Source organism: Salvelinus fontinalis, chromosome 20, assembly GCF_029448725.1.
Source record: "Salvelinus fontinalis isolate EN_2023a chromosome 20, ASM2944872v1, whole genome shotgun sequence".
Classification (NCBI taxonomy): domain Eukaryota; kingdom Metazoa; phylum Chordata; class Actinopteri; order Salmoniformes; family Salmonidae; genus Salvelinus; species Salvelinus fontinalis.
In genome coordinates this window covers 23,062,856-23,087,244 of record NC_074684.1, presented here as the reverse complement: position 1 = coordinate 23,087,244, position 24,389 = coordinate 23,062,856, and the positions used below count along the sequence as shown (strand labels likewise).

At 39.2% G+C, this 24,389-nt stretch overlaps 3 protein-coding genes across 23 annotated transcripts in view; 1 reads left to right on the top strand and 2 right to left on the bottom strand.

Moving 5' to 3' along the window:
• Positions 1-12,497: 12,497 nt before the first annotated feature.
• LOC129817528 (protein LEG1 homolog) lies at positions 12,498-16,341 on the top strand. The gene is made up of 6 exons (XM_055872898.1): positions 12,498-12,832; positions 14,016-14,099; positions 14,633-14,811; positions 14,992-15,113; positions 15,368-15,606; positions 16,061-16,341. The coding sequence occupies exons 1-6, from the start codon at positions 12,538-12,540 to the stop codon at positions 16,210-16,212; spliced, it is 1,071 nt and encodes a 356-aa protein (XP_055728873.1). The 5' UTR covers positions 12,498-12,537; the 3' UTR covers positions 16,213-16,341.
• Positions 16,336-22,229, bottom strand: LOC129817529 (protein THEMIS-like). Its single transcript, XM_055872899.1, has 6 exons — positions 22,124-22,229; positions 21,585-21,734; positions 20,414-20,875; positions 18,831-19,876; positions 18,565-18,697; positions 16,336-17,657 (listed from the first exon to the last, which is right to left on the bottom strand). Exons 1-6 carry the CDS (start codon positions 22,221-22,223, stop codon positions 17,467-17,469), a joined length of 2,082 nt encoding a protein of 693 aa, XP_055728874.1. The 5' UTR covers positions 22,224-22,229; the 3' UTR covers positions 16,336-17,466.
• Positions 22,230-22,791: 562 nt separating this feature from the next.
• The window catches only part of LOC129817527 (receptor-type tyrosine-protein phosphatase kappa-like), a 183,833-nt gene continuing 182,235 nt past the window's right edge, over positions 22,792-24,389 (bottom strand). For all 21 annotated transcript variants that reach the window (XM_055872878.1, XM_055872876.1, XM_055872875.1 and 18 more), the window contains one exon: positions 22,792-23,992. In XM_055872878.1, the coding sequence (XP_055728853.1) occupies positions 23,939-23,992 (54 nt within the window). In that variant the 3' untranslated portion in view covers positions 22,792-23,938. The remainder of the gene's footprint in view (positions 23,993-24,389) is intronic.

Here is a 24,389-nt window from a genome sequence, read left to right as displayed (position 1 = left end):
AGCATGGAAGAGCACCAGTAGGCCAGTGACTCAGCCCCTGTAATAGGGTTAGGGCAGAGAATCACAGTTTAAAGAGGGGAACCGGGCCAGGCAGAGACAGCAAGGGTGGTTCGTTGCTCCAGTGCCTTTCAGTTCACCTTCACACTCCTGGGCCAGACTACACTCAATCATAGGACCTACTGAAGAGATGAGTCTTCAATAAAGACTTAAAGGTCATGACCGAGTCTGTGGCACTCAGTAAATCCTTAATCAGCCCTAGCCTTAACAGGAAGCCAATGCAGAGAGGCTAGCACTGGAGTAATATGATAATTGTTTTTGTTCTAGTCAGGATTCTAGCAGCCATGTTTAGCACTAACTGAAGTTTATTTAGTGCTTAATCCGGGTAGCCGGAGAGTAGAGCATTGCAGTAGCCTAATCTAGAAGTGACAAAAGCCTTTTCTGCATTATTTTTGGACAACAAGTTTCAGATTTCTGCAGTTACAAAGATGGAAAAATGCTGTCCTTGAAATATTCTTGATATTTTCGTCAGAAGAGAGATCAGGGTCCAGAGTAATGCAGAGGTCCTTCATAGTTTTATTTGAGGCGACTGTACAACCATCAAGATTCATTTACAGATTCAACAGCATATCTCATTGTTTCTTGGGACCTACAACTAGCATCTCTGTTTTGTACGAGTTTAAAAGTAAAACAGTTGCCTCCATCCACTTCCTTATGTCTGAAACACAGAGGACAAACCATCCACAGAGACAAATTGATATCTTTCAGACAGATAATATCTAAACCAGGAAAGAACTTTTCCATGTAGACCAATTAAGGTTTGTAATCTCTCCAAAAGAATGTGGTCATCGACGGTGTCAAAAGCAGCGCTAAGGTCTAGGAGCACGAGGACAGATGCAGAGCCTTGGTCTAAATCCAGACTGAAGCATTTCGTATACATTATTTGTATTCAGGAAGGCAGTGAATCCCCCATTTAAAAAAAATGGGGGATTCGATATAAGCAGATAGTTTTTTATATTTTCCGGGTCAAGGTTTGGCTTTTTAAAGAGGCTTTATTACTGCCACTTTTAGTGTGTTTGGTACACATACGGTGGATAGTGAGACCTTTATTATGTTCAACAAAGGAGGGCCAAGCACAAGAAGTAGCTCTTTCAGTAGTTTAGTTGGAATAGGGTCCAGTATGCAGCTTGACAGTTTAGAGGCAATGACTATTTTCATGAATGTGTCAAGAGATACAGGATTAAAAAACTTGAGTGTCTCCATTGATCCTAGGTCCTTGCCGTTCTGTGCAGACTAAGGACAACTGAGCTTTGGAGAAATATTCAGATTCAAAGTATGTCCGTAATTTGCTTTCAAATGATCATGATCTTTTCATCAAAGAAGTTCATGAATTTATCACTGCTGAAGTGAAAGCTATCCTCTCTTGTTGAATGCTGCTTTTTAGTTAGCTTTGCGACAGTATAAAAAATAAATTTTGTATTGTTCTTATTCTCCTCAATTAGGTTGGAAAAATAGGATGATTGAGCAGCAGTGAGGGCTCTTTGATATTGCACAATACTGTCTTTCCAAGCTTTCCAAAGAAGACTTCCAGTTTGGTGGAGCACCATTTCCGTTCCAATTTTCTGGAATCTTGCTTCAGGGCTCTGTGTTTTCTGTATACCAGGGAGCAAATTTCTTGTGACAAATGTTTTTAGGGGTGCGACTGCATCTAGGGTATTACGCAAGCTTAAATTAAGATCCTCAGTTAGGTGGTTAACCAATTTTTTTACTCCGACGTCCTTTGGTGCTTTTGCTGATCCTTGGGGTCTGAGCAGACTATTTGTTGCGATTGCAAACGTAATAAAATGGTGGTCCGATAGTCCAGGATTATGAGGAAAAACAGTTAGATTCACAATATTTTTTTACACAGGACAAAACTAGATCCAGGGTATTACTGTGGCAATGAGTAAGTCCCGAGACATGTTGGACAAAATCAACTGAGTTGATGATGGCTCCGAAATCGTTTTGGAGTAGGTCTGTGGACTTTTCCATGTGAATATTAAAGTCACCAAAAATGTTAATATTATCTGCCATGACTACAAGGTCCGATAGGAATTCAGGGAACTCAGTGAGGAACGCTGTATATGGCCCAGGAGGCCTGTAAACAGAAGCTATAGGCAGAATGTTTATGTTTGGAAAAATAACGTTCCCAAGGTAAACGGACGATTTCTCAGGCTCAGATATTAGAATATGCATAGAATTGACAGATTAGGATAGAAAATACTCAAATGTTTCCAAAACTGTCAAAATATTGTCTGTGAGTATAACATAACTTATTTTGCTTTTTTTTAAATCCCTGTTCCATAGCTTGCCCCTCCTCCATTTAAAGGCGTATCAACCAGATTCCCTTTCCAATGGCTTCCTCAGGCTGTGACCAGGCTTTAGACATAGTTTCAGGCTTTTATTTTGAAAAATGAGAGAGATTTATCATAACGCGTCAGGTGTCCTTTGATTAGTTCCTGCGCAGGAGAGATGTGGCTCGACATTTTCTTTCTCTGTAGTATTGAACAGTTTACCGTCCGGTTGAAATATGATCGATTATGTATGTTAAAAACAACCTGAGGATTGATTATAAAAACCTTTGACATGTTTCTGCGAACATTACGGATAATTTGGGGAATTTTCGTCTGCCCTTCAGGACCGGAACGAGCTTGTGGTTTTCTGAACATAACGCGCAAACCAAATGGCGGTTTTTGGTTATAAAACTAATCTTTATCGAACAAAAATAACATTTATTGTGTAACTGGGAGTCTCGTGAGTACAAACATCCGAAGATTATCAAAGGTAAGCAATTCATTTTATTGCTTTTCTGACTTTCGTGACCAAGCTAATTTAAGGCTAGCTGTTCTAGCTGTTCTTTTGTTCTTTGTCTAGTGATTGATAAACTCACAAACGCTTGGATTGCTTTCGCTGTAAAGCATATTTTCAAAATCTGACACGATAGGTGGATTAACAACAAGCTAAGCTGTGTTTTGGTATATTTCACTTGTGATTTCATGATTATAAATATTTTTTGTATTATTTTTGAATTTGATACTTTTTGGAATTTTCGTCTGCCTTTCAGGACCGGAACGAGCCTGTGATTTTCTGAACATAAGGCGCAAACCAAATGGCGTTTTTTGGTTATAAAACTAATCTTTATCGAACAAAAATAACATTTATTGTGTAACTGGGAGTCTCGTGAGTACAAACATCCGAAGATTATCAAAGGTAAGCGATTCATTTTATTGCTTTTCTGACTTTCGTGACCAAGCTAATTTAAGGCTAGCTGTTCTAGCAGTGATTGATACACTGCTTGGATTGCTTTCGCTGTAAAGCATATATTCAAAATCTGACACGATAGGTGGATTAACAACAAGCTAAGCTGTGTTTTGGTATTTTTCACTTGTGATTCCATGATTATAAATATTTTTAGTATTATTTTTGTAAATAAAGATCCATAAAAGGGATCCGTGCGGCAAGAAGTGATTTATTTTTTTTACATTTTTTGTCATGAATGTTAGCAACACCTCCACCTTTGCGGGATGAGTGAGGGATATGGTCTGTAGTGTAACCAGGAGGAGAGGCCTCATTTAATGCCGTAAATTAATCAGGCTTAAGCCATGTTTCAGTCAGGCCAATCACATCAAGGTTATGATCAGTGATTAGTTAATTGACTATGGCTGCCTTGGAAGTGAGGGATCTAAAGCTTCTTATGGAAAGGGGGCAGCATTTTCACATTTGGATGAAAAGCGTGCCCAGAGTAAACTGCCTCCTACTCAGTCCCAGATGCAAATATATGCATATTATTATTAGTATTTGATAGAAAACACTCTGGAGTTTCTAAAACTGTTTGAATCATGTCTGTGACTATAACAGAACTTATTTGGCAGGCAAAACCCCGAGGACAAACCATTCAGAATTATTTTTTTGAGGTCACTCTCTTTTCAATGAGTTTTCATTGGGAATCCAGATTTCTAAGGGACCTTCCTGCAGTTCCTATCGCTTCCACTGGATGTCAACAGTCTTTAGAAATTGGTTGAGGTTTTTCCTTTGAGAAAGAAAGAAGTAGCCCTGTTCAGAACGAGGGTCGAGTGAAGTGTACTGTTTGTTAGAGGCGCGTGACCAGAAAGCATGCTACACATTGTTTTCCTCCGGTATTGAACACAGATCATCCCGTCTTCAATTTTATTGATTATTTACGTTAAAAAATACCTAAAGTTGTAATGCAAAAGTAGTTTGAAATGTTTGGACAAAGCTTACAGGTAACTTTTGAGATATATTATAGTCACGTTGTACAAGTTGGAACCAGTGTTTTTCTGGATCAAACGCGCCAAATAAATGGACATTTTGGATATATATCGACGGAATTAATCAAACAAAAGGACCATTTGTGATGTTTATGGGACATATTGGAGTGCCAACAGAAGAAGCTCGTCAAAGGTAAGGCATGAATTATATCTTTATTTCTGCGTTTTGCGTCGCATCGGGAGGGTTGAAATATGATGGTCTGTGATTGTTTGCTGGGGTGCTATCCTCAGATAATAGCATTGTTTGCTTCCGCCGTAAAGCATTTTTGAAATCTGACACGTTGGCTGGATTCACAACAAGTGTAGCTTTAATTTGGTATATTGAATGTGTGATTTCATGAAAGTTTAATTTTTATAGTAATTTATTTGAATTTGGCGCTCTGCATTTTCACTGGATGTTGGCCAGGTGGGATGCTAGCGTTCCACATATCCCAGAGAGGTTTTAAGGAGTTTTGTTTTTGGATGTGAGGTGTTAGCACAATATCTTTCAAAAATGGGAGGAATGGAGGAGGTCTTTATTCCAGTGAAATTGCTAAGGCGAACATCGCCATGTTTAGTTTTGCCCCAATCCTGATCGATGCACAGACACGGTCTCAATGGGGAAGACTGAGCTGACTACACTGTCTGTGCTGGGGGCAGACTCCATTAAGCTGGCAAGCTGTCTAACAGCCTGCTGCCTGGCCTGCACCCTATCTTATTGTGGAGCTAGAGGAGTTAGAGCCCTGTCTATGTTGACAGATAAGATGAGAGCACCCCTCCAGCTAGGATGGAGTCTGTCACTCCTCAGCAGGCCATGTTTGATCCTGTTTGTGGGTGAACCCCGGAAAGAGGGAGGTTTTACAATGCCTCACAAAGAAGGGCACCTATTGGTGTATGGGTAAAAAAAAAGCAGACATTGAATTTCCCTTTGAGCATGTTGAAGTTATTAATTACAGTTTGCATGGTGCATCAATACACCCAGTCACACAAATATATTGTACAGGCGTCCTTCCTAACTCAGTTGACGGAGAGGAAGGCAACTGCTCAGGAATTTCACCATGAGGTCAATGGTGACTTTAAAACAGTTACAGAGTTTAACCAATTTGACAGAGCTTGAAGAATTTTGAAAATAATAACTGGCAAATGTTGCACAATCCAGGTGTGTAAAGGTCTTAGAGACTTACCCAGAAAGACTCACAAAGGTGATTCTAACATGTATTGACTTGTTTATTTGGGACAATTAAATCGATATTAATCCCACTTTGTAACAACAAAATGTGGTAAAAGTCAAGGGGTGTGAATACTTTCAAAAATTTGTGAAATTACATTATTTTATACTAAAACAATTGCTCAGAGAAAGCGATTTTGTTTATCAAGTAATATTAGTTTTTCTCAAAAAGGTTGGGGCCATAATTATTGACACCTGTAAAGATTCTTATGAATAAAGTAGTCAAAAGTTAAGTATATGGTCCCATCTTCCTAGCACACAATGACTACATCAAGCTTGTGACTCCAGTTGTGTTTCAGATTATTTTGTGCCCAATAGAAAATAATGGTAAATAATGTATTGTGTCATTTTGGAGTCACTTTTATTGTACAAAATAATATAATACATTTCGAAACACTACTACATTAATGTAGATGCTACCATGATTACAGATCATCTTGAATTAATTGTGAATAGTGATGAGTGAGAATGGTACAGAGGGTCAAAGATCATACCCCCCCCAAGACATGCTAACCTCTCACCCGTACCAATAACAGGGGAGGTTAGAATGTCTTGGTGGGGTATGATCTTTGACCCTCTGTAACATTCTCACTCACTCATAAGCATCTTAAGGGGTGTCAATAATTTGGACCCCTACATTTTTTTCAAAAAAAGTATTACTTGTTAAACTAAATCTCTTTCTCTGAGCAATTGTAGTAGTATAAAATAAAACTATTTCCCATTTTTTGGAGCATACTGTAGCTCAGTATTTTAATTATTTATTTTATACAGTAATTTCTGCTAATCTTTATCAAGGGTGTCAATCATTTCGAATCCCTCTGTATTTACTTGACACCCCTGTTTCAGACCCCACAAAATTATTGACACCCCTGTTTTCAATACCTTTCAATATCTCACCTTGCGAGGATAACATCGCAAAGCCTTTTTCTAAAATGTTTTATGAGATTAGAGAATGTGTTGGGTAGAATCTTAGATGATTCCTTAATACAGAATATTTCCATATCCTTTGATATCCTTTGTCTGTGCTTATGGACTGCTCCCTTCAATTCAAGTCCGGATACTGAGATGGCCATGTCAATAAACAATTTCTTTGTGGATTTTAGTATTTAGAGTTATTGTCTTGCTGGAAGATCCACTTGCGGCCAAGTGTCAATCTCCTGGCAGAGGCAACCAGGTTTTTGGCTAAAATGTCGTTGTACTTAATAAAGTTCATTATTCCGTTGACCTTGACAAGGGCCTTAGGACCAGCAGAAGCAAAATAGCTCAATAACCTCAAAGACTCAGAAGTGTGGCTCCTGAGTGGCGCAGCGGTCTAAGGCTCTGCATCTCAGTGCTAGAGGCATCACTACAGACCCTGGTTCGATTCCAGGCTGTATCACAACTGGCCGTGATTGGGCGGCGCACAATTGGCTCAGTGTCGTTAGGTTTTGGCCAGGGTAGGCTGTCATTGTAAATAAGAATTTGCTCTTAACTGACTTAACTGCCTAGTTAAATAAAACACTTTTTTTTATCACCACCATATTTTACAGTAGGTATGAGATACTTTTCTACATATGCTTCTATTTTTCAAGGCCAAACCCATCACTTGTGTGCGTGGCCAAAGATATCTACTTTCATTTCATTTGAACATAGCACTGGTTCCAATCGAAGTGCCAATGCCGTGTATCAAACTCCAGGCGGTGCTACGGTCAGACGACATGTTCATTTTAAAACTTCCACACAGTAGAGTGTTACTTCATAAAATTTATTAAAATGTACTTTATTGTTGCTTATTCATGGAAAATATTTTCAGAAATACCCAAGGGGATGTGTTTTGCCATTACAAAAGATGGTGAAGTACATTTTTCAATTCAACTCATCAATATGCAGATTTTTTCAATTCAGCACACAAGTATGATTTATTTTTATGGTGTTTCATACCCCACCTCTCAGCCATGCAGGTGGTGATATAACCACTCAACTCAGCACCACTGAGGATGATCAAACTTTGAAAAGTATAATTCCAATTTTAAAGTTTGTATGTGAAGTAATTAGTTCTTCCCTGTGTAAAGTAAGCAATTTTATCAATAATACCAGCAGAACTCTTCTGTGGACCCTACAGTAAATCACAACACTGCATTGTTCTCTATGGGGACTGGAGAGAGCCTGCTCTTTTACAGACATGATAAGGTCAATGATCAGAGAGATTATGTCATATGATATGATTGCCAATTTCATTTGCCACAAGGCCATCCAATCAGTTAGTTTACTTTCAAATATGGGTGATCCAAATGCACCTTGAGCCTGAACAATTTATATTTACTGATGTGGTAGTAGATTACACAGAATACACAGAACATCATTGCTCATCCCTTTCGAGTTACTAGGAATTTTATCAGATGACTCAAAATCTAAAGAAGAAACACTCATCATGGACACAACGTTTTTTTGTAGGTTATTTTTTGTGGCAAAGGTTATACTGTTGGTTAGATAAATGTGTGTAATGTACCTTGTGTATTGTTTAACTAGGTACAGTGCATTTAGAAAGTGTTCAGACCCCTTGACTTTTTCCTAATTTCATTATTCATTTTTATTCTAAAATATATATTGTTATATTGTTTTGTGTAGATTGTCCCTTGTCAATCTACACACAATAACCCATAAACACAAAGCAAAAACTGGTTTAAGAAATGTTTGCTAATTTATAAAACAAACTAAATATTATATTTGCACAAGTATTCAGACCCTTTACTCAGTACTTTGTTGACGCACCTTTGGCAGCGATTACAGCCTCGAGTCTTCTTGGGTATGATGCTACAAGATTGGCACACTTGTATTTGGGGAGTTTCTCCCATTCTTCTCTGCAGATCCTCTCAAGCTCTGTCAGGTTGGATGGGGAGTATCGCTGCTTAGCTATTTTCAGGTCCCTCTAGAGATGTTCAATTGGATTCATGTCCGGACTATGGCTGGGCCACTCAAGGACATTCAGAGACTTGTCCCAAAGTCCCTTCTGCATTGTCTTGGCTGTGTGCTTAGGGTTATTGTCCTATTGGAAGGTGAACCTTCGCCCCAGTCCGAGGTCCTGAGCACTCTGGAGCAGGTTTTCATCAAGGATCTCTCTGTACTTTGCTCTGTTCATATTTCCCTCGATCCTGACTAGTCTCCCAGTCCCGGACGCTGAAAAACATCCCCACAGCATGATGCTGCCAACACCATTTTTTAAATACATTTTTTGATTTCACCTTTATTTAACCAGGTAGGCCAGTTGAGAACAAGTTCTCATTTACAAGATACATGGCCAAGATAAAGCAAAGCAGTGCGACAAAAAACAACAAAACAGAGTTACACGTGGGATAAACAAAAGTACAGTCAATAACACAATAGAAAAATCTATATACAGTGTGTGCAAATGTAGTAAGGTGGTAAGGCAATAAATAGGCCATAGTAGCGAAGTAATTACAATTTAGCAAATTAACACTGGAGTGTTAAATGTGCAGATAATGATGTGCAAGTAGAAATACTGGTGTGCAAAAGAACAAAAAAAGTAAATAAAAACAATATGGGGATGAGGTAGGTCGTTGGATGGGCTATTTACAGATGGGCTGTGTACAGCTGCAGCGATTGGTAAACTGCTGATGCTTAAAGTTAGTGAGGGAGATATGTCTCCATCTTCAGCGATTTTTGCAATTCGTTCCAGTCATTGGCAGCAGAGAACTGGAAGGAAAGTCGGCCAAAGGGGGTGTTGGCTTTGGGGATGACCAGTGAGATATACCTGCTGGAGCGCGTGCTACGGGTGGGTGTTGCTATGGTGACCAGTGAGCTGAGATAAGGCGGAGCTATACCTAGCAAAGAGTTATAGATGACCTGGAGCCAGTGGGTTTGGCGACGAATATGTAACGAGGGCCAGCCGACGAGAGCATACAGGTCGCAGTGGTGGGTGGTATATGGGGCTTGGGTGACAAAACGGATGGCACTGTGATAGCCTAAATCCAGTTTGCTGAGTAGAGTGTTGGAGGCTATTTTGTAAATGACATCGCCAATGTCGTGCTTCACCATAGGGATGCTTCACCATAGGGATGGTGTCAGTTTTCCTCTAGACGTGACGCTTGGCATTCAGGCCAAAGAGTTCCATCTTGGTTCCATCAGACCAGACAATCTTGTTTCTCATGGTCTGAGAATCTTAAGGTGACTTTTGGCAAACTCCAAGCGGGCAGTCATGTGCCTATTATTGGATAGTGGCTTATGTCTGGCCACTCTACTGTACCATAAAGGCCTGATTGGTGGAGTGCTGCAGAGACAGCTGTCCTTCTGGAAGGTTCTACAGCCGTGTTTGTCAGACCATGAGACATCCCGAAAATCGGTCTTCTCACGAAAATGTATGTAGTGTTTTTGTGAGAAGGGGAGACTCTCAGGAACACGATTCTGTCCTCCGTTTTGCTCTAAGACCCCCACAAGTGTCACGGGACTTGACTGAAGGTAACCCATACAAATGAATGGAAGTATGGAGGTAGTTTTGTGTGAACTAAAATAAAGGGTTAAATATGTGTCCAAAAAACTAAAATATATCCTGAGCTTTCTTATATCTCCTAGATATAGGACAGATACTTCAAAACCTTATTCTTTATTAATTTGTTTTTGACTGTCTTTTTTGCCATTTTTGATAGTGTTATTGAATGTGTTTCTATGGGCTATAGCAGTAAAGATCAAATTCAATACTTTATCAAATCCTTTTTTATATATATTTTTTTTAATAAAATTCAAAACCTAATATTCAAAATCAAGTATCTAAATGATCCATGGTATGACCATCTTAAAACAATTTCCATATGTCAAGTTAGTACCCCCAAATATGTGTTTGTTATTCAAAGACATATGTAATGGTGTGATGCAATAGAAAGTGGCAAATTAGAGAATGTTAACTTGAGGCCACTCATTAGGTCAGTCCCTGTGTGCAGTTTTTCCAATGGTAAACTCTACCTCTGGCCCTCACCAGTCATGATGTTCACACCTTCCCAACCAGGGGACTCATTAACTCGTAACACAGCCAGATGTCTAACTGTCTGTTTTGACAACAGGGTGCATTAGCCACGTTTCAACCAACACAGTTGAATGAACAAACATCTAGTTTTGCTCTTGAAGCTGATCCTTCCCACAGGCTTTTTAAAAGTTGTTTGGACAACTTTGTGTATATTGCATCACTGAATAAATAAAGTGATATGTGTTCTATGGTTAATCAACAATGTTATCAATCTACACTTGATTTGCCTAACATAACAGAGTGTTTCCCATTTAACTAAATGTTCTAGCTCCATCTTTCAGTGCCAGGCAGCACATCATCCACAAGTATATGTCTGTATATGTTGCACATACATTTAACAGCAGCACAGTCAGTTCACTCTGGGAACCCCAAGCCCACATGCAGGACAGTTTGGCTCAGTTTATCCTAGAGACAACAGTGTCTACCCTCACATTTATCTTAGCCTAGCCTACTGTTAGCTGACCTTGGAAAACATTGCAAAGTATCATAGACAAGCATTAACAAACGGGAATCACACGGGGGAGTAAAAATCTAATCAAATCAAATTGTATTGGTCACATACACATATTTAGCAGATGTTATTGCGGGTGTAGCGAAATGCTTGTGTTCCTAGCTCCAACAGTGCAGTAGTATCTAACAATTCACAACAATACACAAAAATCTCAAAGTACATTTTTTTAAATTAAGAAATATATACTGTAAATATTAGGACGAGCAATGTCTGAGTGGCATTGACTAAAATATAGTAGAATACAGTATATACATATGTAAAACAGTATGTAAACATTATTACAGTGACCAGTGTTCCATTATTAAAGCGACCAGTGATTCCATGTCTATATACATAGGGCAGCGGCCTCTAATGTGCAGGGTTGAGTAACCGGGTGGTAGCCGGCTAGTGACAGTGACCGAGTTCGGGGCAGGGTCGACAATGGCAGGCCAGGTATAGACAATGGTCGCCTTCCCCTGCTCTGACGTTGCATGCATCAACCAATGGTTGCCTGCCTTGTCATCGACTGTGTCATTGACTGACAGATTGCTATAACATATGATCAGTGATGTAAAGTACTTAAAGATGCACTATGCAGAGAGCGCTTCATCATTTCCTGGTTGCTAAAATTTTACTCCATACTTTTTCCCTGACACCCAAACGTACTCGTTACATTTTGAATGCTTAGCAGGAGAGGAAAATGGTCCAATTCACGATGCACTTTTCAAGAGAACATCTCTGGTCATCCCTACTGCCGCTAATCTGGCAAATCTTTGTTTGTAAATGATGTCTGAGTGTTGGAGTGTTCCCCTTGCTATCCGTAAATAAATAAAAAACAAGAAAATTGTGTCCTCTGGTTTGCTTAATATAAAGAATTTAAAATGAGTTATACTTTTATTTTTGATACTTAAGCATATTTTAGCAATTACATTTACTTTTGATACTTAAGTATTTTTAAAACAAGAAAACTTTTACTCAAGTAGTATTTTACTGGGTGACTTTCACTTTTACTTGAGTCATTTTCTATTAAGGTACATTTACTTTTACGCAAGTATGAAAATTGGGTACTTTTTCCACTATTGCATATGTGGTTAGCTGATACTTAAAATACCTATCCAGGCGTTGTAAGATCAGGCATGCGTCAGCAACCCCTGGGCAAAGGAACGTGCCCATGGTCTTTTAGAATAATGATGATGCAATCACTGATGAATGAATGAAGCCTCTTCCATCTCTATAGATCACATTTGCTGATGGCTGATGCCTCTGTCCATCTATGAACATTGATTGGTTGTTTCTCTGACTTCTGTCCTATGGCTCTTCAAAAGTGCAGAGTGGACAGAAAACCGCATGATAAGAAATAGTGATTACAGTGGATTTACCCCCACTGATACCACTTCTCTATCATGTGGCTTTGTAAGTCCAAAGTGCATTGCCCAGTCCAGTACAAAAGGGGGGGATCTGTTACTTATTTAGGTGTGCAGTTAATAAGGTAGCCAGCATGCAGTGCATCTGGACCCTCTCCCTGCTTCAGCTAGTTGCCCTGTGGGCCAACGCAGCAGTGATCACTGAAAATGGCCTCCCCATCCTCTGGGACCAGGCACCCAGCCAGCTGTCAGAACTGACTCAGGTGGACAACGTGGTCACAATCAACCCCTGGAACTACCTGCAGAGGATGAGTCTGTATAGGACACTGGTGGGATCCACAGACAAGTACATGGCCTCCATGGGAACCAATGAGACTGACAGTCTGTTCTGGGGCCTGCCTCTGCAGATGGGCTGGAAACTCAGATCAGGTATGTTGGGCAATGATTAAGTTGCTTTGGAAAGCCAAATACAGTGGAGTCTGAAATGATTGACACCCTTGATAAAGATGAGCAATAATGACTGTATAAAATAAGTAATTCAAATACTGAGCTATATTGTATGCTCAAAAAAATTGGGAAATTATATTATTTAAACCAATGCAATTGCTCAAAGAAAGATGTTTAACAAGTAATACTTTCTTCTCTCAAAAAGGTATGGGTCAAAATTACTGACACCCTTAAGATTCTTGTAAATAAATATGTCAATTTTTTTTGTATTTGGGTGAAAGATCATACCCCAAAGACATGCTAACCTCCCCTGTTATTGGTAATGATGAGAAGTCATCATGTCTTGGGGGTATGATATAACATGCTAACCTCACCTGTAATTGGTAATGGGGAGAAGTCATGTCTTGGGGGTATGATTTAACATGCTAACCTCCCCTGTAATTGGTAATGGTGAGAAATCATCATGATTTGGGGGTATGATATAACATGCTAACCTCACCTGTAATTGGTAATGGGGAGAAGTCATCATGATTTGGGGGTATGATATAACATGCTAACCTCACCTGTAATTGGTAATGGTGAGAAATCATCATGATTTGGGGGTATGATATAACATGCTAACCTCCCCTGTTATTGGTAATGGTGAGAAGTCATCATGTCTTGGGGGTATGATCTTTGTGCCTCTGTAACTTTCTCATTCATCATTATTCACTATTCATTCAGGATTATCCATCGTCATGGTAGCATCCATATGTAGAAGTGCTCAGAAACATATTCTATTCTTATTTTGGAGTCACTTTTATTATACATGACACAATACATTATTTACCATTCATTTCTCAGCATTTTAATTTTTTATTTTATACAGTCACAAATCTTTATCAAGGGTGCCACTGTACATGCACATTGTTATGTAAACACTATATGCACATTGTTATGTAAACACTATATGCACAGTGTTATGTAAACACTATATGCACATTGTTATGTAAACACTATATGCACATTGTTATGTAAACACTATATGCACATTCTTTTTGTGGTGGTACAGTACACTAATCATGTTGACTTTGTTCTGGGGCAGGAGTGAATACGTTTCTCAAAGGTTATCATGTGGAAATGAAAAGCAAAAGTCATGTGACCGGATGCGCTTCTGTTCCTATAGGGCGGTTGGTTGACCCTACTGGCGCTACAACATGTGGAAAGGAAGGAGATCCCATGTGCATTTCTGCTAATAGCTGGTGGGCCTGTAAGTACAGTAGTGTTACACATATTCAACCATGCAGGCCATGTGTGTGGCCCTACATGTGCAGTTAAAGGTCCAATGCAGCCATTTTTTTTCATATCAATATCAAATCATTTCTGGGTAACAATTAAGTACCTTACTGTAATATCTTTCCATTAAAATCGTCAAAAATATACAAAAATGGCTTTTTAGCAAAAACAATTGCTAGGACTGTCTAGCAGAGGTCTGAGTAAAAATGAAAACTAGCTGTTATTGGCAGAGATGTCTGGAACTCTTTTTACTATACTGTAGATCTATTAACTAATTTACCTCTTGGTGATGTTACCATGGAAAGCCGACACTCCCGCACTTGCAAACCTGCTGATTTAGAAGGTCCTGTGTAGATTGTACTTTCAACGAGCAACTATCAGGAAATAACACTTTTTACTCATACTTTTACAGTGTTATTTTCATTAGCTGCTGTACTGGCCTTTAACATTTACAGCTTGTCAATAAAATGCCATTAGTAACCTCTCTGTCTGTCTCTGTCTGTTCAGGTGTGAACTACTACCTTTCAGTGATCCCGTTCCTGGCTGCTGTGCAGAAAGACGTGATTGGAGATGGTCTCATTCAGGTACAGGCACCAGCTGAGGCAGCAGAAGACTACTGCACCTCCTACACAGACTGCTCTACTAAGTACCCAGGCCTTATGGCCAAGTGGGAAGAATTCTTCCAGGTATTTAATGAGCATCTACTTTTCCTTTTTCCCTATAGGAGGCATTTTCCTTCTTGCCATAGGAGGCCAAATCTGTATGTACCTTTAGTTGTGTAAGTCACTATTCATAAGTGACTCATTGGTGATTTCATAGAATTACTTGTTGGTCTTGGTTTTTAATATGCTACCATTCCATTCTAGACTCTGAAAGACGTGAGTGCATCTGAGATTTCTGACTTTGAGAAAAGGGACCAGATTCTGGGTGTCTATTGGGCAGGTCAACAGCTCTCTTTGAATACTGCCTCAACCAGCTGCAAGGCAAAGTGAGTATTAACATACAGTATCATTCTGCAGGTCATCACCAGTTGTCAATGCGCTGTTTGTCTTCCTTCATTGTTGGAACTCTGACAACTAATTTTTGTTTCATTTAAACATATGATTCTCAGTTCAAACTGTATGCTCTGTCCTCCTATCAGCTTTTGCCTCAATCTAACAAAATAACATTATTGGATGCAATCACTTTGAGTCACAATTGAGTCCTTACTGTATGTCCAAATCAAACCTTTGAACTTTATAGGATGAGCTACTATTCCAGCCCAGAGGTTTCATTCGCCCAAAACTGGATGAACTCTGCAGACTACGTAGCAGCAACATACTTCCAGTCCAACCTGAATAACTCTGTGCTGTTCATGAGCCCTCTGCCCAGCAGGGTGCTTCAGGAGGGGGATAGCGCCCCTAACATAGCTGACCTCAGCAAGGAGGAGAACCACACCCTCTATATCTTCGGCTGGATGACCAGAATGAACAGGATTCTGAGTAAGTACTTTTAGTCTCCCAAGACAAACATTCAGAAAATATGATATTTTTTGCTTGTATGAAAAGTAGAGTGAAATATACATTTCAGAGTCAAATTGAGATGGTAGACAGATGCCAGTCTGTGACAATGTAGTCCAGGGCTCTTCAACCCTGTTCCTGGAGAGCTACCATCCTGTAGGTTTTCGCTCCAACCCTATCTAGCGCACTTCATTCTAATAATTAGCTGGTTGATAAGCTGATACAGGTTAGTTACAAATGGGGTTAGAGGGAAAACCAACCTACAGGAGGGTAGCTTTCCAGGAACAGGATTGGAGAACCCAGATGTAGTCTGTAGTCTCCCTCTAGTGGTGAAATGTATGAAGTGCATTTCAATTGAGAGATCTACAGTAACACATCACTTGCATCAGGTTACACCACATCCTTACACATTTTCCTGTTGTTTTCCTTATGACAGTGGGTTCTCTGGTGAGGATGTGGCGCTCGGCCATGTGCTCTGACAAGGCTCGGGAGAAGGGCCGGGAGCTCCTACAGGATCTGGTCCATGACCCTAAGTTTGCTGCTTCCACCTTCGTCTCCATTCTCAAAGAGATGACACGCAGCTGCTGAGGATTCAGCAAATCAGTCCGACACTCCAACTAGCTCAGTTTCAACCTGTCCCAAAGTTAGCATCAGATGCCATTCATAGTGATTCATTGTTAAACGTTTCTGAATACATTTCACACAGTAGTATTTACACATCCTGTGTTTTTGTAATTATTAATTTTCCACAGTAGGCAAATGTCCTTATTGATTAATGTACAAACAATTTATTTCTTGTATCATGAATATAATAATATATTTAAATGGAAGAGTGGCTCAGTATAAAGAGCATAATAGTACATATAGATATACATTTTGCTTGAAATATGAACATTACAGTGCCTTCAGAAAGTATTCACACCACTTGACTTTTTCCACATTCTGTTGTGTTTCAGCCGGAATTTAAAATGAATTAAATGTATACATTTTGTTCACTGGCCTACACAAAATACCCCATAATGTCAAAGTGGAATCATGCTTTTAGGCATTTTTACAAAAGTAATAAGTATTCAACCGCTTTGTTATGGCAAGCCTAAATACGTTCAGGAGTAAAAATGTGCTTAACAAGTCACATAATAAGTTACATGGACTCACTCTGTGTGCAATAATAGTGTTTAACATGATTTTTGAATGACTACCTCATCTCTGCACCCCACACATACAGATAATTGTAAGATCCCTCAGTCGAGCAATGAATTTCAAACACAAAGACCGGGGAGGTTTTCCATACCAAGAAGACAGTGAATGTTCCATGGCCAAGTTACAATTTAAATTTAAATCTGCTTGAAAATCTAATGGCAAGACCTGCAAATGGTTGTCTAGCAATTATCAACAACCAATTTGACAGAGCTTGAAGTATTTTGAAAATAATAATGGGAAAATGTTGCACAATCCATGTGTGGAAAGCTCTTAGACTTAACCAGAAAGGTGATTCTAACATGTATTTACTCAGGGGGTTGAATACTTATCTAATCAAGACATATTAGTGTTTTATTTTTCATGAATCTTTAACAAATTTTCACATTTTTCTTCCATTTTGACATTACAGAGTATTTTGTGTAGATCTTTGACAAAAAAAGTGACAATGAAATGCATTTTAATACCACTTTGTAACTCAACAAAATGTGGGAAAAGTGTGAATACTTTCTGAAGGCACTGTACAGTATATCTCACATGCCAACATTTGTATTGATCTTTACACTTAAACAATACGGGGGTAAACTTTGAGCTTGGGTTAGATATGTATTAGATAGTCATCAAAACCAATCATTCACTTCTATACTAAACCTGTTTTGCAGTCTGCATGGCATATGTGTTTTCTGATTTCTTCCTGTCTGTTATGTGAATACTTTGGTCATTCAATTTTCTCCTGATGCTGTCAAGTTCATCCTCATCAATGTATTCATAATCATGAGTGTATTCATCATCCTGTTCAATTGTATTGTTGTGAGGACTGTTTTCTTCAACGATGGCTGGGGAGAGAACATAAACACAGCAAGGCAAAAGAATCAAAGGCAAGATTTTGACAGAGAGATAAATATATTGCAGATCTATAAGCATTTTTATCCTCCTGAGGCCCAGCAATTAATTTTTGTCCTCTCTAGTGGATCAGTTCTTGGTCCGTATTTCTGAGGCCTTATAAGTAATGTCCCTTTGACAGGACATTCTGGGCTTTTCAATGATATCACATGTGTGGGGGTGTGACCTTGACAACTTTATCTTCCTAGTTCTTATAGAAAATGGCTGCAGTAAAAATTTGCACATTTGATGGAAATTTGATTCTCAAATTGTTTCTATTAAGTGAATACATCAGGAATAGTTAAGTGAGTTGTCATGACTATGTAATGCTTTTTTCACATGATATAATAGCTAAATAAGAGCTTATCAAGATATGTCCTTTGTAGTGGACACCCGGATACCATAACTATGTTTTCACCTACTGTACCCATTGACTGTAATGTTTTTTATATAAATATAATGTTATAAAAAACACTAATGTTTTTTATATAAATATATATATATATATTTTTTTAAATATATATATATTTAAAAAATATATATAATAATAATAATAATTATATATATATATACACATACATATACATACATATTTACGTCCTAATGACCACTACAGAGGACAATTTTGCACTTACAAAAATAGATAAATAACAACAACAAAAAATCTTGGAACACAACTTTTTTTCATAAAATCCCCAACATTTTTGGGGTGGGGGGGTCTCAGAAGGATATTGACAGTTGAGAATAAAGTTTAGTTGCAAAATAGTCTGCTGCAATATTTCATACTACTATCCCTCCAGCATGTTGAATGACATTAAATTAACAAAACTATTTTGATGGAATACAGAAACATAGACAAACCTTTTTGTGGGCCTGGTTTAGGCACTGCAACCAGATTTGTGTTGGACGTTTCATTTCTTGGTATAGAGGTGTTCTGTTCTGCACAATCAAATGAACTAGGGCTAGGCATGGCTGGTTTGGCTGTATGTGGGCTCTTCAATATAATAACACAAATCATTAGTACAGTAATCAATTGAATATAACTTTTTATTTAAATAAATCTGATAGCTAATGTTGTTGTGTTATAGATAATTTATTAATGCATAAAATATGGATGACTGATTCACCTTTGGAGAGGGGGGGCCTGGCTTCTTTGGCCTGGGAGGCTGCAGTTTCAATGTGTCTTCTAAGGGCTGTTGATGTCTCTTTGGTGGTCGAGGGGGAGGCAGCACACTGGCGTTGACGTACCTCCTCAGGGTAAAATAGCAGTCCTCTCCTATCTCCTCCACAGCCGAGCGGACAGCCTGGCCCTGGGTCGGCTCTGGGCCGCTCCACTGCTGCAGGAGCTGCAGGGTCATGTTGATGCGGTTGACAGGCACCTCCCAGCACTGGGCCAGGTCCGGGGTGGAGACAAGAAGGTAGGGGTCAGTGATCTCCTCCTCCAGCTGCAGCCCTGTGGCCCCAGCCAGGAGGTCCTCCATCACTGAGAGGTCCCTCATAGACACCTTGACGTTGAAGGGCAGGGAGAACCTGTGGCAGACCTCTGAGAGCATGTACTGCTTCTTGTCGTGGACCACCTCCACAAAGCCGCCGTCCAGACACATGGGGATCAGCACGGCCTCGTACTTCTTCCCCACCATCTTCTCACAGGCCAGGGCCTCCACCGTCTTTCTCCTGCCGCCGTAGATCACCTCACTGGTCTCCCTTTTGTGGACCAGGTACTGGTCTCCCACCAGTACTGAGGACAGACCCTCGTAGTCGGCCTCAAAGGCCCTGGTAGCCACCACGTGGAGCTGCTCCATGTCACTCTTGGCTACCTCTAGGTCATACGCTGTGGGGAACATCCGGGGCCTGCGCTTGAACCTGCCGTTGTAAGACACTGGAATGAGGAAGCGTCTTTGGGCCTCGCTGCGGATCTCAGACGCTAGGATCCTCTTGGTCTGGTAGGCACCGTGGACAATGACTTGCTTAGAGGACTTCAGGAAACCCAATTCCTCCTGAACTTGTGATGGTGGCTCTATGATCTCAGCCCTGAAGGGGAAGACCTCGCTCGGCTTGGCAAAGACATCACGGAGTGACAGAGGCTGCATGAAACAGGCACCGTCACTCTCCTCGGTTACGTCCAACACCTCAACGTCAAGGGTCGATGGGATGAAAACAACGTTCTTCCCAACTGTGAACAAAAATCAGATTATTTCTGTTTAGTATGCCAGCAAAAGTGAGGATGGTCTACTATAGGCCAAATATTCTCATTTAAGACTTTTCTTATAAAAAATGTTTTGCCAAAAATAAATACATAATGTATTACATTTTTAAAAATCAGATAATTTATCTCTGAAGCTCTGACATTAGTACATCTGTTTAACTTCTGGTTTGAAAAGTTTCATTTTTGTTGTGTTCTACAAAGTAAAAATTCATTGTAATTCCCTGACCAGAACGATGACTACTACACTTCAAAACCCCCCTCTATTTTCATGTCTGTGCTTCTGAAACCAAAAGTTAATGACCCAAGACCAGTGTACTGTAGTTGTCATGTTCATTAGTTGGCAGTATTACAATTTGTTCTCTTTAAATAAACCGAGATAAGAAAAATGTAATTATAATATGAAAAATACAGAGAATCATTGTGTGACTTTATTTTATCATGGTCTTCATTCCACATAATTGACGTAAAGTGAGAATATTAATGGGCTGTTTGTGTGACACTCACACTTGGACACAGTCTGGAGCTCGTAGACAGGTGTGAGAACCAGCTCTCCACTGTAGTCCTCTGGCAACTTAGACACCCACTTCTCCTTTGATGGCAAAGACTTGGCCCAAGTCACTGTCCTTTTCCTTCCTTTGGGCATTTTCCACTCCACCAGCTCCCTGAGGGTGTAGAACTGGTCGTCGGCACACTCATAGAACTCCCCAGTGTGCGAGAGCTTCACAGTGAAGATGTGCTTGGAGTCTTTCCGCGTGACCTCACACTCAACATGGCTGTCTCCGTGCTTCGTCCTAAGAGCAGTGAGTCTGAAGCTCTCCTCAGCATGGATGGTCCCCTCAGCCAGCTGTAGTTCCTCAGGGCAGCGGAACTCTGGCTGGCCCAGGCACTCAGGGCTGATACACACTGCCTCAACAATCTCCTGTATACTGGTGTATGGGCTCTTGTCGGCCACGATCCTGAAAAGGCCTGAAAATACAGGCAGGAAAAGCAATATATGACATTGTATTTATTGGTACAATGCACAAAACCATATGTTGAGAAGGTCCCTTTCTAACCCGAGAGAGAGGTTTGGACATTTACATGTATAACGTAAACTGCAGTACATGGCAATGTGGTGGGTAATCTCTTCGTTCGCAGGACTTTACCCTGCTAACGGTTCCAAATGTCCGAACTGAATTTGGTAAAAGGGATTTTATGTACTCTGCGCCATGGGCTTGGAACGCCTTACAAAATACTTTTAAACTGGAAGAACTTGTCCCGATTGTGTTTTTAAATGAGTGATGAAGAATTTTCAGACTGATTCCCTGACCTGTCAATGTTTTTTAATTTGCTGTTTTTGATATTGTTATACTCTTGTGAATTCTATGGTTTTTACTAAATTACTTGTAGTTTTTCATGTTGTCTGTCTGTAATTGTGTAATGACTTGGTGCTGCCTATCTTGGCCAGGACGCTCTTGAAAAAGAGATTTCAAATCTCAATGAGCCCTTCCTGGTTAAATAAAGGTTAAATATATATATATATTTTTTTAAATGGTAAAGGACAAGAATTAAGACAATTATTAAAACATTTAAATCTGAATATATGAATCCACATACGTTTTTATAAAGGAACAAATGAACAAAAAAACATTTAGATTTCATGTTCAAGGTACAGTTTAGATGTTTCGGGACTTACCTGGATAGTCGAGAGATATATCTACTGTCATAGATTTGGAACCCTCAGACTGAAGTTCCACATTGAGTCTGGTGACACTGATCCCAATGATCTTCAGGAGCTCTCCATAGGAGAAGCTCCACTCTCTTCCAAACAGTTCATACACAGAACCTGGTAGAAAGACATTTCAATGGATCTATTCTTTTGGCAATGAATGGACCTAAGTCGATGGTCTATTCTCCTTGAAGAGTAACAGATCCAAATAAGTAAGTACATAAGTAAAGGGTGGTAACTCTATAATTACTATGCATGAATAATTCATTTATTAAGAATTGAAAATTATTATTCATGAAAATGTATACATTTTACCAAACAATATTTTTTCAAAGCTCCAGTTAAAAATAATAATCGACATCAGGTATACGCTGAATTTTGTAACATGAAATACCTAATGTTTATATAATTGTATAGTAAAATACTTCATAGCCACTTTAAACTCAAATTATATTATATTCCAGTCCATTGAATAAGGACTTAAATTAGGGCTTCTTCAGTCTTACCTTGGAAATAATATCCAGATTGTATCTGCAGTACTCTAGGGAGAGACGTGGCATCAAGAGAGCGGGTGAACTTTTCCAATGTCATAGCCATCCTTTCCATTTGGACTCTGGGTGACCCAGACTATGTATACCCTAAAGGAAACCTAGAGAGGAGATGCCATCTTCTCCATGGATCAGCAAAAGGTTGACCAGAGGTTTTGGTATAACCTAAGTGCCAGTGCTTATACTTTAGTATGAAGGCTCTCTATATTCTACAGTGAACAATGCAACTCAGTGACACAGAGAGAGAGCAGCCATCTATGAGTCACTAGGGCTGCAGCAGGTGTAACAGGAGCACACACACTGCAGCCGGAAACCAGAAACAACTAACCACAACTCACTAAGTAGCTATGAGAACAACGCCACAGAACAATGATATATCAGTCACAATACCTATGATTCACATCACACCAGAAATGACACTTGTAAGTGTTTAGTGACTTGCAGTTCTGCAAAGCACTGGAAAACAGCAGTGTCTTCAGACAAAAAATATCTGTATCTAATATGTAGTGATCAGATTAAAACAATAAAGTGAATAGTTTGTGAACAGCTAACATATCACACATCACGTGACCAAACTATACATCATCTCACCTGTAATGATACTAACGATGTCTTACACAATGACATTTTATTCAAAGATGTTTTATTTTTTATTACAGCCAATAAGCCAACAGTTACGGACAAAATAATGTATGAAACATGACTAAACTCCACATGATAATGACTTGCTTCCTTTTCTCCAGGAGGTCCACTCATGTCCCACATCAGTATGGCTGGCTGCACACCTGCCTCTGCTGCGTTGGCTTACATCCTAATAAGCTGTATCTAATACTGATTAGAATTCCCGTTTTTTTCTCCGCCATGTTCCTTTTGTTTTTCCAAAATACCATTGCAGGTTGAGTGATCATCAGAAAAAAATATAACTATTTTATAGTCACCACATGACCTTCTGATATTCTATCTGCATGGGTAGAATTCACAAGCATTATTTTACACAAATAAACCACTAACATCACATAGAGAATAAGAACAAATTGAAAACAAGATATACTACTGAAATTGATTCTAATACTTAAAAACAACAATAAATGTTTACGTTTTAAAGTCATAGCTAGGTAAAAATGGAATGAAGATGATTGTTTTTAGCTTTCAAAAAATAATACAAGTAAACAATAAATACAAACAATATGCTTTATCCATATAGACATATTTACATAAGTCTTTGGCTTATGATTAAGATTTGCTACAAAATAAAACCAAAATGAGTCAGCCATCAGAGCACGATACAAACATTACTAAGCCAATGTCACGTTAGCACTTCTATTCATGTATAGAGCGCAGTATTTTTTCTTTCACATTTGTGATGGACTTCTATAGATATATATATTGTTCGTTGACAATAATGCTGATAATATAGAAGAAAAAAAAGTTTGCTTTTTTTGCATGCAACACCTTGGCATTAGTGTTACCCCTTCTACAATGGCTGCACATAAAAATAACTAAATCTGCAAAAGACATTGAAGCAAATGTGGCCTAGTGGCCGACATTTGTTTCTGTGGCACTGAATACGGTGAAGTACTGTACAATGGAGACATTTACAAACCACTCACATCATACTCCCAGTACAACTAGAAACATTAAAGATTTCTCAAAAAATCCCAAACCATCTATAGCAGTCTGTATGGGCTTAGTGAATGATGTCCGCCTCCACCCAATCTGTAGCGGTGGAATGGTTGCCAAGATCCAGAGTTCTGTTCCGTCCCGTCTTCTTGGTTAAGAGGTCTCGATGAACTCCAGAGCAAGGTCGTAGCAGAAGCGGTACTGATCCTGTTCAGATGAAAACACATCGAGTTAACCGCTGTGGTGCTAAACATGATGCTACACTACAACAGTATATGATGAACAATACAGTAATAACATGGTGATAACAAGTTTAATCACTACTGAAAGGCATTTTCAATTCTTAACATAAAAATATGTTCTCTATTCTCTGGCAGTGAAATTAAGAGGTAACTTTAACACAGGGCTGCATAGGCTGTGTAAAGGATGAGGCGAGGAGTCTTACATGTTAGCCCACAAACAGTTTATTTTATATACTCAACAGACTCTTCTGTTCACTTCTCAGTGATCCATAACATTATCATTGTTGGATAGTTTTGACAATATTGCTTGGCTAAAATGTATTTAAACACAATCTGCAAAACAAATCTAATGTGAGGTGTTG

What these genes read in the sequence shown, in the direction of transcription:
- LOC129817529 (XM_055872899.1), bottom strand. Translation starts at nt 22,223, where the DNA reads ATGGAAAGGATGGCTATGACATTGGAAAAGTTCACCCGCTCTCTTGAT. An exon ending in ATCTGGATATTATTTCCAAG is followed by an intron (nt 21,735 to 22,123) that starts GTAAGACTGAAG and finishes TCTTTCTACCAG; the next exon opens with GTTCTGTGTATGAACTGTTT. An exon ending in CAGGCCCCCCCTCTCCAAAG is followed by an intron (nt 18,698 to 18,830) that starts GTGAATCAGTCA and finishes ATTATATTGAAG; the next exon opens with AGCCCACATACAGCCAAACC.
- LOC129817528 (XM_055872898.1), top strand. Translation starts at nt 12,538, where the DNA reads ATGCAGTGCATCTGGACCCTCTCCCTGCTTCAGCTAGTTGCCCTGTGG. An exon ending in TGCTAATAGCTGGTGGGCCT is followed by an intron (nt 14,100 to 14,632) that starts GTAAGTACAGTA and finishes CTGTCTGTTCAG; the next exon opens with GTGTGAACTACTACCTTTCA. An exon ending in AGTGGGAAGAATTCTTCCAG is followed by an intron (nt 14,812 to 14,991) that starts GTATTTAATGAG and finishes ATTCCATTCTAG; the next exon opens with ACTCTGAAAGACGTGAGTGC.